A 14917-nucleotide genomic window follows, 5' to 3' on the forward strand; every position below is an offset into this window, starting at 1 on the left:
ATTATTAATAAGTCATTTCTATTATGCTTAATTTTAGCGAAATAACGAGGCTTAGATGAACTACCGTTTATCACTTTGAACTACCGTTAACTCTGTTCTTAAGCATGTGACATGGATTTCATAGCCCTTGTGACGATGAACTCACTTAACTATATGTAGATCATACTCCTTTTATTAGAATAAGCTGAACATGGATAAGGTGACGTGAACCATACATGTGCTCGCTCCGTCCGTTCGGAGCTCTCCATCTAGCATCTGAGTAGAATGTTCCCTATTAGACCACCCGTATTCTCCTTCTGCTCATCAACCAAACACATCTAAAACTCAGGCTACCAAACCATATCCACTCATGCCTTACTATCCAAACACATTCTTAGTCAAAGAGAAAAACGTTGGTAAATAATGGGTCAAACAAAAAATTTGTAAAAAAGAAGGGTCCAAACTGTAATTTACTCTATAATTAAATAATAAGCCCTTCCTCTATTTTATAGTATATGTTATTATCCTCGGTCAAGTTTGATCAAATTTATATAAAATAGTTTCACCAAATTAATCATTGAACATGATTTTATAGTGTATTTATTTTATATTGAAAATATTATTCTATTTTTTGTAAGAACCATCCATATATCACTTGATGTATTTTTTCCTCGTAATCACATACCTACTACATGTCTAATGTAAATAAAAAATGCCTATAATTTAGTCCTAGGTTTTTAAATACATTCTATTTGAGCGGAAGTGTTCTGTGGAGCACTACTAAGACCAGGATCCTGAGACGGATGGATGATTACATTACCAAAAAGTTACATTATAATTGCAAAACAACTGTATTTACATTCATTCGATTTATAGCAAAACTGTTTTTCATAAATTGAATTAAATTCAAAGATGTTTGACTTGGGATAAAAGCCAAAATGATTTTCTAATATGAAACGGCGCTAGTGCTAGCACTAGCGGCACTTGATTAATTCATCGGCACTACCACCACGTCCAGTCTCCTGCAACATGGCAGATCCACCGAAACTTCCGACAATAGACGGTGTCACTGAAACTTCAACGCACACCACATAGCGTACTCGTCGGAACATTACATCGATCTGACGTGGAATTTTGATATTTTGGTACTTTAAAAAACTTATTTTATAAATAAATCTAGAAAAAACTTATTGTATAAATAGATATTTTTGACCACACCAACGATATTGACGTCATCCTCACGCCACGTAAATATAACATTATTACTTGGAAGACGATACTAATATCATTGGTGCTGTCCTATATAACGATAGTGCCAATAATGTTGGCTGGCACAGTTAAAAAGATCCATTTATACAAATAAGTTTTTTAGATGTCTATTTATAAAATAAGTTTTTTAAAAGAACCAAAATATAAAAAATGGATTGAGATCCGGTGATATCATAGTACCAACTGCATGTTAAGAACCGCACCGGATCTCAAACTTACATCTTTTTAACCAAAGGCCAAGATGCGATGCTACAATACCCGCACTACAGTGTCTTCTACATTGGTTTTCGTATGAACAGTGTCACAAAATTTTTTTGGACCGTTGGATTGGGATCAAACAGCTATACTGCCACTGCATAAGTTGCAGTTACAGCATGGGATCCAAATCCATAAAAATTGCAGTCGATCTGACATAATGATCAAGATCATCCACACATGCCATGCCGGCAAACAACCCGAGCCATTCCCACTCTAAGATCGCCGCTGCTAATCGCCGCCGTCGTGCAGAGGAGACACGGCCGCCGCCGGCTTCTTCTCCTCCTCCACCTCACGCCCACGCGCGCCGCACTTGTCCCAGTGCTCCCTGGTGTAGAGATGAAACACCATGTCAGTCTTGCCGGAGCAGTGCACGCCGCAGGGCGCGCACAGCAGCGCGCCGTTCGCCTGACGCAGCACCACGAACATCCTCCCCTCTACCTGGATCTTCAGCTGCTGGCCGGTGGCAGCCGCCGCGGTGGTGGCGCTGTTGGGTTCGGCGGCCGCCTCGACATCGCCGGCGGCCGATGGTGCACCGTCGTGTCTGGTCATTGCAGGTTGCTTGGCTTCCGTGGGCGCCATGGAGGCATCGGCGTCTGCAGCGTCACGTCGCCGCGCAGGCAGTGGCGTCGCCGCCGCAGATGCTCTCTGTGCTGCTCCCTGTTCTTTGATGGAGGCGGCGGCCTCTGACTTGGCCTTGGCCATCGGCATGGCCGCCGCCGCCGCCGCTGTCTTACCTTCTTGAAGCTTCGATTTGTTCTTGTGCCTCCTTCCGACGAGGTGAATCCTCATGTCGCTCGCCGACGTCGTCCTCACTTTGCAGTACATCGGATCCAAGACATCAACGGGGGCAGGACGAGCAATCTTCGTTGCTTTCTCTCCTCCCGGAGCATCGCTGACGTCGTCGTCGACGTTGCTGGCGACGTCTTCCACTGCCATGCCTCCCGTCTCTTGCACCTCGAGTTTCTTGTCAGCTTCGCCGGCCACGGAAATGGCAGCCTCCGACTTCGCCTTCGCCGCGGCATTGGACCTGTGCTTCCTTCCGGCGAGGTGGGACTGCATGACGCTCACCGACGGCGCCTTCACGTTGCAAGCATCGCACACAAGGAAGCTGCCCGGCGCCTTGGACTTCACGGCCATGGCGTGCGGTTTGCTTTCAACCTCCACCTTCTCGGGAAAGGCAGGCGCCGGTGGCTTTCCGGCGGTTTGGTGCTTGAGCTTCATGGCCTTGGAGACGTGCTTGCCACCCTCGAGGTGGCACATCATGGTGACGCGGTCGGCCGTCCTCACGTTGCACTCCTCGCAGAGGAGGTAGCCGTCCATCTGCAACACCTCGTACACGACGCCGGCGCTCGTCAGCATGCTCAGCTTCGTCGGTGTGTAGCCGCCGTCCGAAGCCAGCTGCATCGTCGACGTCGGCGCCGCATCCTCCGCCGCCTCTTCTTGCCCGGCCGGCTCCTGCGGCGCGGACAGCGCGAGCGCGGCCGCCTTCTTCTTATGTCCCTTCCCCCTGAGATGTTCCTCCATGGCCTTCTCGCCGGTCGCCGTGATGCCGCACGCGGCGCAGGTCAGGTCAGGCTTGCACCTTTTGCTGCTGGTCGCCGCGGAGGCGGTGGCTGGGTTCTTCCTCTTGGCCGGCAAGGTGACCGCCGATGCTGATGCGTTCGCCTTCGCGACGGCCTGCATAGTCCGGCATGAAACTAACATGCTCGTAAGTACCAGGAAGTAGTTTTTTAAGTATACGGGTGTAACTACGTCCATTGCTTGCATGCTATCTAAATAGTTATTAAAAATTTAATAAGATAGTTTAATATGAGTTATATCATTTCACCAATATACAAGTTTAAATTCAACTTCTACAAGTTATAGCAAAAATAATAAAAACAATTATAAATATACGGTTTTGTTTTTTTTTTGCTATAACTTATAGAAGTTATATTTAAATTTGTATTTTTGTGGAGTGATATAACTGATATTATTATCTTATCAAATTTTAGTTACAGTTCATGCATTAGAGTAGATCGGGCCCCAAATTTAAGAAGTTCAGATTCAGATATATTTGTTAATTTCTGAATATTAATAAATTAGCAGAAGCTCAACTCAAGTTGTGAGAGTATGAACGCACTGTTCGTAATGTGGAATGTGAAATCGATGATATAATTTCTCTTTTCTATTTTGTAGGAGCTATTCAGCTTCGTACCCAAATTAGTGCTCTTAAGCTTAAATGAGTTTAAAATTGCATACAATGTCCAATATGCCGCTGAATTTTTTACAAGGATAACACTCGATGCTAGTGATGCAGCTAATTAAGCCCTTGTGGGTGTATTCCATTGTTCCTTGCATAGATTGTTATATCATTAAGCATTATAAATGGAATTTAGCCTTGCGAAGTTTACCAAGCCATCTACCCAGGGGTGGAGTTAGGCCCATGGCACGCACCCTAGGCCATGGCCCAAGTCTTGGGGTAAAAACAAATGGAATAAGTTTATTTGATGTCCTTTAACTTGATAGGAGTTCAATTTTTTATCCCTGAATCGCAATACCATATACAACATGTCTCTCAACTATCAAAATCGGTGCAGACGAGATCCCTCGGTAATTTAGATGGCAGTTTTGGCTAACGTGGCACCTACGTGGCTAGTTTGACTTTGTTCTCGCCCTACTTGGCAATAACGTGTCACTCAAAGCATGATATAAAAAAATAAAACTTTTAAAAAATACGGGGCCCCATACCAGTTAAACAAAAATAGTGGAGACCTACCTGTTAGTGAGTCCCATACTCCCCCTTTTATCTTCACGGCAAGTTGACGCCGTCTCCTCTCTCCCTCCCAACTATCATTTCCCCACATATTTGGTTTTATTTTTTAATTATTAAATTTTGTTTCACGTGTCACGTCAGATGAAGGCCGAGTCAAATTAGCTAGTAGATGCCACGTCAGCTGAAACCACAGTCCAGATTGTCTTAGGACTTATCTTGCACCGGTTTTTGACATTTGAAGGACTCGTTGTATCTAGTTTTTCGATAGGGGGACAAAAATCGAATTCGTTGATAAGAGAGACCTCCGATGAATTTATTTTAAAACAAATGGGTTAGGACAAACTTTTACCATGGTGGATTATTTTTCTGATAAAATTACACGGCCGGTCTAAACCATTGCTGCTAGGCTTTGGGTCCGCCCATACATCTATCATATATTGTAAAGCTTGCATGTTTGTGGAATAGCCATAGTCTATGTTTTTTTCCCCTCAATTTACTAACTATTTGGATCTGTATGCAAGAAATATGGAGAGCATATGTTGTTGAGAACTCAAAATGAACCTCGTTATCAACGATTGCACAGATTCCTATCCTTGTGCTACATGACTTAATCTGCTTCCTTTAACTACCTATATTAATCTTTCCATTTGTTCCAACCTCTATATGTGTTTAAGGCCATGTTTGAGTAGCTTCTGACACATGTAGTTTCTCTTAGCTTCAATCTGTAGAGGTCAGAAGCTCCCAAACAACATTTAGCTTCTAAGCATCTAGAGTTATACATTCTAAGAAATTGACTATAAATTAGAAGTTAGAAAACCCGGATTTTTAAAATTTTGGGAAGCTAACTTCGCACTAGCTACTCTTAGAATTTTAACCTCTCCAAATGAAATCTAGCACTGTCATATCTCACAATAATGGATTGACCAAACAAACAAACAACAATAATTGATTGACCAAACAATTTGACAAATTCTAAAAGCATGCACCGAAGGAAAAAAACAGGGTACATACTGTATAACACTCGCCCAGTCGCCCTCGTGGAATATCCAATGATATAGCCTTAATGAGATGGTCTATATTTGTTAAACATAATATCTAGTATGGCGATTTTTTCAATATGATTCATATTCATTCAATAAATAAATCTAGTAATATGATATCTATATCCCACAATCCATATTTGTTGAGCACTTTTTATATACTTATTTATCAAAACCCTGACCTTAGCTCCTCACACCCCTTCCCATTTGCCATCACCACCACCACACCACATTTGACCATTCTTTCCATGGCTTTCTTAATATCTCCACGCCCATGCTGGGCATACCCTAATCGGTTGTCTCTGTTATTCTACTAGCATGCTATCTACCCTTGATCGTCGTGACGTTCAACTCTTGGTGCACAAAATCGTAAAATATAATCTACTATCTTCATTCTGAAATATAAGTATTTATAGATTGTTTTGCATAGACTAAGGAAATGTCAAAATTTTCTTTTTAATCATTTCAGTAAAAAAAATAAATTTTAAATTGATTAGATCCGTTTCTAATTATCTAATTGGCTCTAAAATAATTAGAATGATTGAAATTATGAAAATCAGTAAAAAAAAATACTGTGCAGTGCGGACCTAAGGGGTGCGTGATGCCGGAGCAAGAAGAAGAGAAGTTAAACTCTAACAATTAACAAATATTTGTTTTGTCATTTGGTTAGTCTAAATGCATATCTAGACAGGAGGCATTGCTTAAAAAAAACAGCACAATGGTAAAAACAACCCAAAAAACAACGCATAAAGAGAAGAAAACGATACTACCGCTTTTCATCATGTAAGTTTTAGTATTTCTACGTTCATGTATAGTTACTAAGGTTGTGTTCGTCCGTGGCTATAAGATAACTTATCACCCTCGTTTTTCACGCGCACGTTTCCCAAACTGCTAAACGGTGTATTTTTTTAAAAAAATTTTATAGTAAAGTTGTTTTAAAAAATCATATTAATTTATTTTATATTTTTTTAATAACTAATAATTAATTAATCATGTATTAATCTAATATTACGTTTTCCGCATCAGGATAGGTTACGTCCAATCAAACACGGCCTAATAAATCTAATCATATATTAAAAAAATATAAATTGACGTATAGATAAATATTGGGTATAGCTAACCCATCTTACAATATAAACGAGAACCCAAATCAAATCGAACGTACCTGCAGTGCAGTCGTCGTTGCAGCGGGCGGCGACGCGCACGGCGTTGCAGCATTCCTAGAAGATCCCAGCAACGCAAAGATCTGCCCCATGAGCTCCCGCCGGACCTCCGCCTCGAGCTCCCATTCCTCCGCCTCCTCCCGGAGTATCCGCTCCCTTATCTTCTCCTTCTTCGCCCGCCGCCGCAGCTCGTCACCGCCCGCTGCCGCCGCCATCGGAGAATCAGGCCGGCATGGCACCAGGGTCGAATCGCCTCCATGGCCGTCTGATCGCACGCACGCAAGGCACCCAGATGTCAAGAAACAAGGCAACGAAAACATACCCGGCCGCAATGCAGAGGAGAGGGATCGAGAAAATCGAGAAAACCTTCGCTGGCCGGGATCTCAAGGGCGGATCCAGAGCTCGCGTCCACCGGGGGCGGCGGAGGGGACCGGCTGCGGTCGTCGCCGGCGCGGTACATGAACTCCATGGCGCGGCGCGTTGCTCTCGCGCTGGGGTTTTTGCGGGGGGTGGCAAACGTGAGCGGGTACTGTGGTGGGCTTGTGGAGGAAGGGACTCGACGCGGTTCTTGAGAAGGCGGTTGGGAGTGCGGATTTAACGCACGCGCGACGCGAGCTGCTTGGGGTGATCGCAAACGGCTCCGACGCGGATGCTCTGATGCCGTCCGTTTAGGCCTGTTTAGTTACGCTGAGAATTAAATATAAATAAAAATAAAACTAATTGCACAGTTAAGGGGAGAATCATGAGACAAATTTTTTGAGTCTAATCAGTGCATGATTAGCCATAAGTGCTACATTAAGCAATATGTGCTAATGACGGATTAAAGCCACGTTCCGGAGGTGTGGAGGTAAGTTAACTTACCCGGTGCGGAAAACAGAGTAATAGATTAGTATATAATTAATTAATTATTAAAAAATATGAAATAAATTAATATGCTTTTTTAAAACAACTTTTCTATAGAAAAGTTTTGCAAAAAAACACTGTTTAACAGTTCGGGAAGCGTGCGCATAGAAAACAAATGAGCTAAGTTATCTTAGCTACCCCGCGAAAGCAGCCTAATTAGGCTCAAAAGATTCGTCTTGCGGTTTCTAGGCGAGCTGTGAATTTATTTTTTCATTCGTGTCCGAAAACCCATTTCGACATCCGATCAAACATTTGATATGACCCTTTTGCCAAAAATTTTTGGCTACTAAACAAGGCCTTAGATAGACGGGGATCGATCACCGATTCCTCGCGGTGAATTCACCCATTAGTGGACAGGGATGGATAATACCCACCACCCATGGGGAATCAAATGGTTCGGATGGACCAGACTCATCATCGTCGGGGATGGTGGGAATGGGGACAGTGCACCACTCCCCGTCTCCGTTCCCAACGGTGACTCGTTTACATTGTAGAGGGACCCAATATAGACTTTATATATATTTTGGTCCAATAAGCATGGTATATAAACCACAACCTTAGTAAACAACTGACCCTACCCTCTCTGTCCCCATCCCTCCCCTTCCGCGCCGCATGTCCTAGAGGCTGCGGCCTAGCCGACGCTCACCTCGCTGCCGCCGCTTCCCGACCAAGTCTCCGGCGCGACCTCCTAGTTGACGCATCGCCTCTCTGCCTGCTCCGCCTGTCGCCCCGCCGACGTGAGCCTCTGCCTCTCTCTGCCGCCCATAACACGCGGCCCCGCCAACGTGGCGCCTTTCTTCCTACCCACGGTCGCGGTCCACACTCCGTCGGCATGCCACCAGCGCTCGCCGTCTCATCTAGCACAGTATGGGTGGGTGAAACCATAGGGGATTTTTCTCTGCAGTGAATAGGGATGGGTTAAAATTTAGCCCCATCGTGATTGACGGGGACGGGGCAGGGACGGGGAAAATTTTCACCGCATGGACGGGAACACGGTGGTGACCCCATCGGTGAATTCCTGTTGTCATCTCTACGTCTGTTCCATTCCATCTACAGAATACTAGCTTGCTGGGCCATTCTTTTTTTTTAGTCCTTTCGGTCCAGATCAAAGTTCTTTTGGGTCTCAAATTATTACTAAGTTCCCTTTGAGTCCTCTAACTATGGCTAGTTTTGGTCCAACCGTAAAACGATGTATACTACTGTATATTTCTTAACTGTTAACGTCGTTGTAAATTAACTCTCTATGTGGTTCTGCATGTGGTTTTATCCTATGTGACCTCTGAGTGACAATTTGACGGTCCTTCATGTGACATAAGATCTATATGACACACATATCAATCCATAAAAATAAAAATATAGTGGAACCCACCAACTTCAACCACCCCACCGTCCATTCATCTCTTGTTTATCTTCTCGTCTCTCTTCTCTTTCCTCTCTCTCGTACCAACATCAATAGCTTGGCAGAGAAGAGAGCTCCGGCCTAGCGGAGCTTGTCCAAGCAGAACGGTTATTTGTCGGCCATTGATCTCGAGAATCGAGAACCTCAAGTGTTTTCCTGTATTAATCCTTCGATTAGCAGTTGGTACCCATAAGAATGGCCAAATCATAACTATAATTCATAAGAAATATGACTAAATGAGTCTTTGCTAAGGCCAATTGGATAGTGGCCGAGAGACATACTCACGTCACAGTAGAAGTGATAAGCCCTTGAGGGGCTGTTTAGTTCCAAAAAATTTTCACCAAAAAACATCGCATTGATTCTTTAGACATCTAAATAGAGTATTAAATATAGATAAAATAAAAAGCTAATTGTATAGTTACGTGAGAAATCATGAGACGGATCTTTTGAACCTAATTAGTACGTGATTAGCCATAAGTGCTACAGTAACCCACATGCGTTAATGACGGATTAATTAGGCTCCAAAGATTTGTCTCGCGGTTTATAGGCCAGGTCAGCCATGAAATTCGTTTTTTCATTCGTGTTCGAAAACCTCTTCCGACACTCGGTTAAACGTCTGATGTGATATGCAAAAATTTTCATTTCACCAACTAAACACCCCCTGAGTTCCATTTGATACACTCTTGTCATACCTACAAATTATACTAATTTCCTAACAATAGTATTTCTTCAATCTCGGTACAGGACAAGTCCTACAGATCGATTATCCAAGCCTGAGTACACACTATAACAATTCAGTACGGATTGATTACCTTAAATAAATAAATAAAATAAAACATAGTCTTAACAACACACCAAAAAAACAAAATCTAATGCAACATTTTAAACAAGCGACGGTATCGACACAACCCCATAGGCATCACTTGAGCGTAGCAACTCGCCTAATCTTCGTATGGCTCCTCGTCGGACGCAACTTCGGCTTCTGGTGGAAAGAGGAAAAAAGCAAGGCTGAGTACAACCACCGATAAATGTAAGACAAATGCATAGGTATGAACAAAGGAAAATACGGGTAAGGCTCACTTTTGTAAAAACAATAATTTAAACAAAAGCAAAAGAGAATAATAGATAGTTAAATAAATAGTAGTTAAATAACAGTATTAAACCAACCACTAGCTAGTACTAAACCACACCACACTAGTCCCAACACTAATACTGTGCTAAACAACACAATACTAGGGTTGCACTAATAACATGTTAAACCACTTGGTACCAACTCAACTATCTCAATAGGTTTTACGATATTTAATTAATTATGAAAACAGATAAACTAATCATAGCGAATCTCTTTCGATTGCCCAATGACCGCAGGCATGATTGTTTAAATAGTTTTACTCTGATAAGAGGTGCATAACTTACCCACAAAACACAGTCCCACATACGTACCTACACGCCAGCATGTTACCACGGCATCTTGTGAAGAGGCTGTGACAAGACCCTTCACATAATCCACTCCTAACCATCCACACTAGACTGAGGTTGCATTACTCACACCCTAACTTGAGTTAGCAAGACTACCCTGTGTATCATGGAAGATCTGACAGACAATCAATCCATCTACGGACCGACCCCCAACTCCTTCACTTCCACCCTTACCTGGGTGCCTAGAAGAGAAATGAGTTATATGTCAAGTCCAGACGTTGTACACACTGGGTTGCGGTAAGTACGGATATTTCTCATGAGGGTTTCTTGTGAGCTAGTCCTTAATTGCCACGAGCATCACTTGCAAAACTATTTCACTCACAGTCCACTATTAGTCATGTTTTAGTTGTTTAGTGAAAATACCTAAACACAATTACTATCATTGTGAAACAAAATCTCGACTTAATTAATGAGAATGAATATAATGTCCCAATCAAAATTAAGTGAAGTTTACACTAAGAAGGGCTAAGCAAATCAGCTTAAATAAAATAAAAACCTAGGTTACAATATAATGGCTCTAAAGCACAGCATAGGTTAACCAATAAGCATGTAATTGCAAAAATATTGCATATTTAAAAATAGCGGTGCAAAAACAATTTTAAAAACTAGAATTAACATGCTTAAGGATTTAGTAACGAATTGCTAAGAAAGTGACATGTCTTGCGACTCTAGAATGTCTTCGTAGTAGACCAAACTCTGGTTTCACCGAAATCTAGAACAAACAATTCAAAACATTTAAAAAAGTACAAAGGGCCACTGAAACAGTAAAATAAACTATTTTTAAGGACTCATGAGAAAATTATTGATCCACTACAATTTGAATGTGCTTAAAAGAACTTTGGATTAATTTACAATTTTTAGAATTCCTGCAGTTTCCTCACTAAACCTGAAAAACAAGTTAACAACTTTTCAACGGCAACCTAAACGAAACAAGGAAAACGACCAAGAAAACAGAATTTACCCCGAACTGATGACTGACTAACGACTCACGTATGAATCATAGATTCGCACAACAAACTCATTAACAACACGACTAGAAAACGCCAGACGAAACACGAATTCACACGACATGACATAAACGTGTATGAATCAGAGATTCGCATGATGAATTAATACTAGAACATGGTTCATGAAACACACGAAAGAAAACAACGACAAAGTTATCGATAGAAAAAACGACAGGATTAACGACTCGTTACTGACATAATGTAATGACCCACTAAAAATGAAAATTAATGGCTCAGTAAAGGACTTTAACAAAAGATCAACATACGCATATAAAATGGAGAATTCGCATGATAGATCGGTGATCCATTAAATCACTCACACGTACTTCAGTGGCAAAGCAATCTAATAGATTAGATTGATTTCGTGCGCTTGCGACCTATGTGAAACAACACTATGCACACACGATCTACGCAACAAAGCAGAGACTAGTGACATGTGTGTGAACAACAATGAAACCGCGCATTGTTCATGCGGACATCAGGCGACAACAAGGGGAACGGCACGACCGGAGGCTTGGGGCAGCAGCAATGCTTGGGTACGGGCGAAACTAGGGTTTCAAAAGGTGACAAGGGCAGCGACAACAACAGAACTGAGTGGCTGCAACAGCAAAACAGCTAGGGTGGTGACACAAGAAAGCGGTTTATAGGGGAGGCCAACGACTATGAGGGTTTCGGGGCTGGTGGATCCTCTATTTATAGAGGTATTAGAGATAAAAACCAACTGGGAGTCCTTCCCCTATAAAAAGGAAAGGATAAGGCTTAAATGATATATTAGATAGACTCGATACTAGTTTAAGATTCATATGGGATTTGGATAGGTGGGATTGGAAGGAGTTCGTCTGGGCAGGGAGAGACAGGCGTAGAGCCAAGGTTGGCTCGGCCTGGTGGCATACTCGGCCAGGGAGGGGAGATACACGACCAGGGAGAGGAGAGGGGCTAGCTAGACTAGGCACTGGGCCGACTTTGCACGAACCTGACTTTTGACCCACTGACAACTCCGTATGACTAAAAAAAGAAAAAAACAGATGAACTAGTTGATGACTTTACTACTGCCTCGTCGGTACTATAATAACTTTATTTTTTGTTTTTTCGTGTCTAACGCTTAACCATTCGTCTTATTTAAAAAATTTGTATAAAAAATTTAAAAAATTATTCACGCATAAAGTACTATTTATTTTTTATTATCTAGTAACAATAAAAATATTAATCGTAAAAGATATCAAAAAAGACGAAGAGTCAAAACAATGTAACAGAAAACTGAAAAATGAAGTTATTATGGGACGAAGGTAATAAAACTTTGGACGACTTTGTTCAGTGAATTATTAACCCGCTTCTTCTGAAATTTCAATTGTACATATAGTTAATCGAGTTTGACACAACGAAATACGAAAACAAGTATTCGTGGCATTTTGGGTGAATTAATTAAACAATTTATTTTGGTTAATTAACTCAATACTAAACCAAACGATTTCTTGTAATTCAATTTAGAAAACGATTTATTGGCTTTGGGAAAAACTCGGGAGGTTACATATAGTACTGTCTATGCGACTATTTTATTGTGTTATTACAAGGGGTTCCGAATATAAAAAATATTAACTCTATGAACAAATATATTCCACTATAATTATATTCTCCAAAGATATAAAAAAATAACATTAGTTGTCCAAGACCAATTAGATTAGCAAATAATTTATCCTTCAAACTATTGAGGTTACAAAGTTCATCAAATTAATTATAGTCCAGACCGTGTGAAGAAGAAAACAACTTAGGTGCGTTCGGTTGGTGGTCAAGGTGGGATGGGATATAGCCATTCATATTTTTAGGGATACGGTGATCTAGATTTATGTTTGGTTGGATGGATGGGACGATCCAATGTTTTGTTTGGTTGGATGGATGGGATGAGCATATTTAATTACTAATAAATAATAATATTAATTAATCAACATAAATATTATCCTAATTAGTACAAATTAACCATGAAATATCTATCATCACTAATTAACACTAATTTAAACTTGTTAATTACTAATTAATAACAAAACACGCTAATTATCACTAAACAATCACTAATGAACACCGTTAGTGAAGGTGGATGAGCTCATCCAGCCAATTTGGCCGGATACACCCATCCAGCATCTTTATAGAATATTCCTCTTCTGGGCCACCCTATCCAGCTTCGTCCGCGAACCAAACACAACAAACAACTGAGCGGCCATCTCCCATCCAGGCAAGTCCAGCTAACCAAACACACCCTTAAGATCTTCATTCTCACTAGAAACGTGAACAATATGCTAAAGGTCATTGCACAAATCAGTATGAAAAAAGAAACAACTGCAACATGTTTGATTTGGTAGTTGTGGTGCGGATATAGCTGAAGCATAATCATGCATCATTTCTTTATCACAAAGAACAAGTAATCAACCTATGACAAAGTAATTTTAGCAATAGGTTCTACTAATGGTTGCTCTACTATAGCATGAAAAGTGGACATGAGTAGCTCAACATTAGAATACTCACCTTCATTTATCTTAACACCATTTGATTTTTCTTATATGATTACTTAATATTTAATTTAAATATACTTTTATGTAATATAAGAAAACACGATGAAATTTGTTTTTAATCTTATAATAAATTTAGATTTTTAATTACGTGTTATTCGAGAGTTGCATAGTTGTTTTTTCTTTGATATACGCAAACATCAACAAAAAAATTATTTATTATAAGTAGACGAAAAAATGTATGTGATGCAACTCAAATTTGTATAAAATGGTTTTCATTAAATTTAGCATTATAGAGTTTAAAATTTATCTTAATATTAGATAATATGAATATATTATTTAATAAAAATTATCCTTGTAATGTATGAACTTGATAATGCACTAATTCTAAAATTAGTGTATCAAATTTATTGTTACAATGTTTTTGAAATTAGCATATAAAGTTGAGCTTGCAAGTTCTGCAATTTACCGTCCAAACTTGAAAACTTATATTTTCTTACCATATGATTGAACATATAATTAATCATGTAAAGTTACAATAGTCACTATTAATGAGTGCTTTGTGCCCATTTTATCAGAGTTTGTTTAAATAATTAGATTAATAAATTCTTGATGGACAAATAAATTTAAATGTTTGGTTTATATATGATTGTATTTTAAAAATTATAATATACTACCTTCAAACTCTTGTATGAGGTTGCCTAGTTTACCGTACCTTAGCACATCGAGGGAATATATCATTTACATTATTAAACTGAGCCTTTAGCCTTAGGGGTTGTTTATGTCACATCGGATATTTAGACACTAATTTAATTTGAAGTATTAAACTTAGACTAATAAAAATACTAATTTTATAAATGAGTGCTAATCCATGAGATGATTTTCTTAGCCTAATTAATTTATAATTAGAGCATGTTTACTGTAGCATCATAGAGACTAATTATGAATTAATTAGGCTCAATAGATTCATCTCGCGAATTAGTCCAAGATTATAGATGAGTTTTATTAATAATCTATATTTTATATTTATAATAAGCGTATACATATTCGATGGACCTAAACCGCACCTTAGTATCAATTTCCATCTCGGAGCTTCTTATGCAACGAACGAACGAGATGACAGCAAACTCCACGATCGACGACGCGTCCACATCGAACTTACCC

At 40.3% G+C, this 14917-nt stretch overlaps 1 protein-coding gene across 2 annotated transcripts; it reads right to left on the minus strand.

Moving 5' to 3' along the window:
* Nucleotides 1-1363: 1363 nt before the first annotated feature.
* On the minus strand, nt 1364-6967 carry LOC121055187 (zinc finger protein 346-like). Of its 2 annotated transcripts, XM_040527085.1 has the most exons (4): nt 6831-6967; nt 6467-6729; nt 1945-3183; nt 1364-1831 (listed from the first exon to the last, which is right to left on the minus strand). In XM_040527085.1, the coding sequence occupies exons 1-4, from the start codon at nt 6931-6933 to the stop codon at nt 1796-1798; spliced, it is 1641 nt and encodes a 546-aa protein (XP_040383019.1). In that variant the 5' UTR covers nt 6934-6967; the 3' UTR covers nt 1364-1795. The 2 variants fall into 2 exon arrangements, with proteins under 2 accessions (XP_040383019.1, XP_040383018.1); XM_040527084.1 differs by having other exon boundaries at nt 1364-3183.
* Between the last annotated feature and the right edge of the window lie 7950 nt (nt 6968-14917).

This window comes from Oryza brachyantha, chromosome 8 (genome assembly GCF_000231095.2).
Source record: "Oryza brachyantha chromosome 8, ObraRS2, whole genome shotgun sequence".
NCBI lineage: Eukaryota > Viridiplantae > Streptophyta > Magnoliopsida > Poales > Poaceae > Oryza > Oryza brachyantha.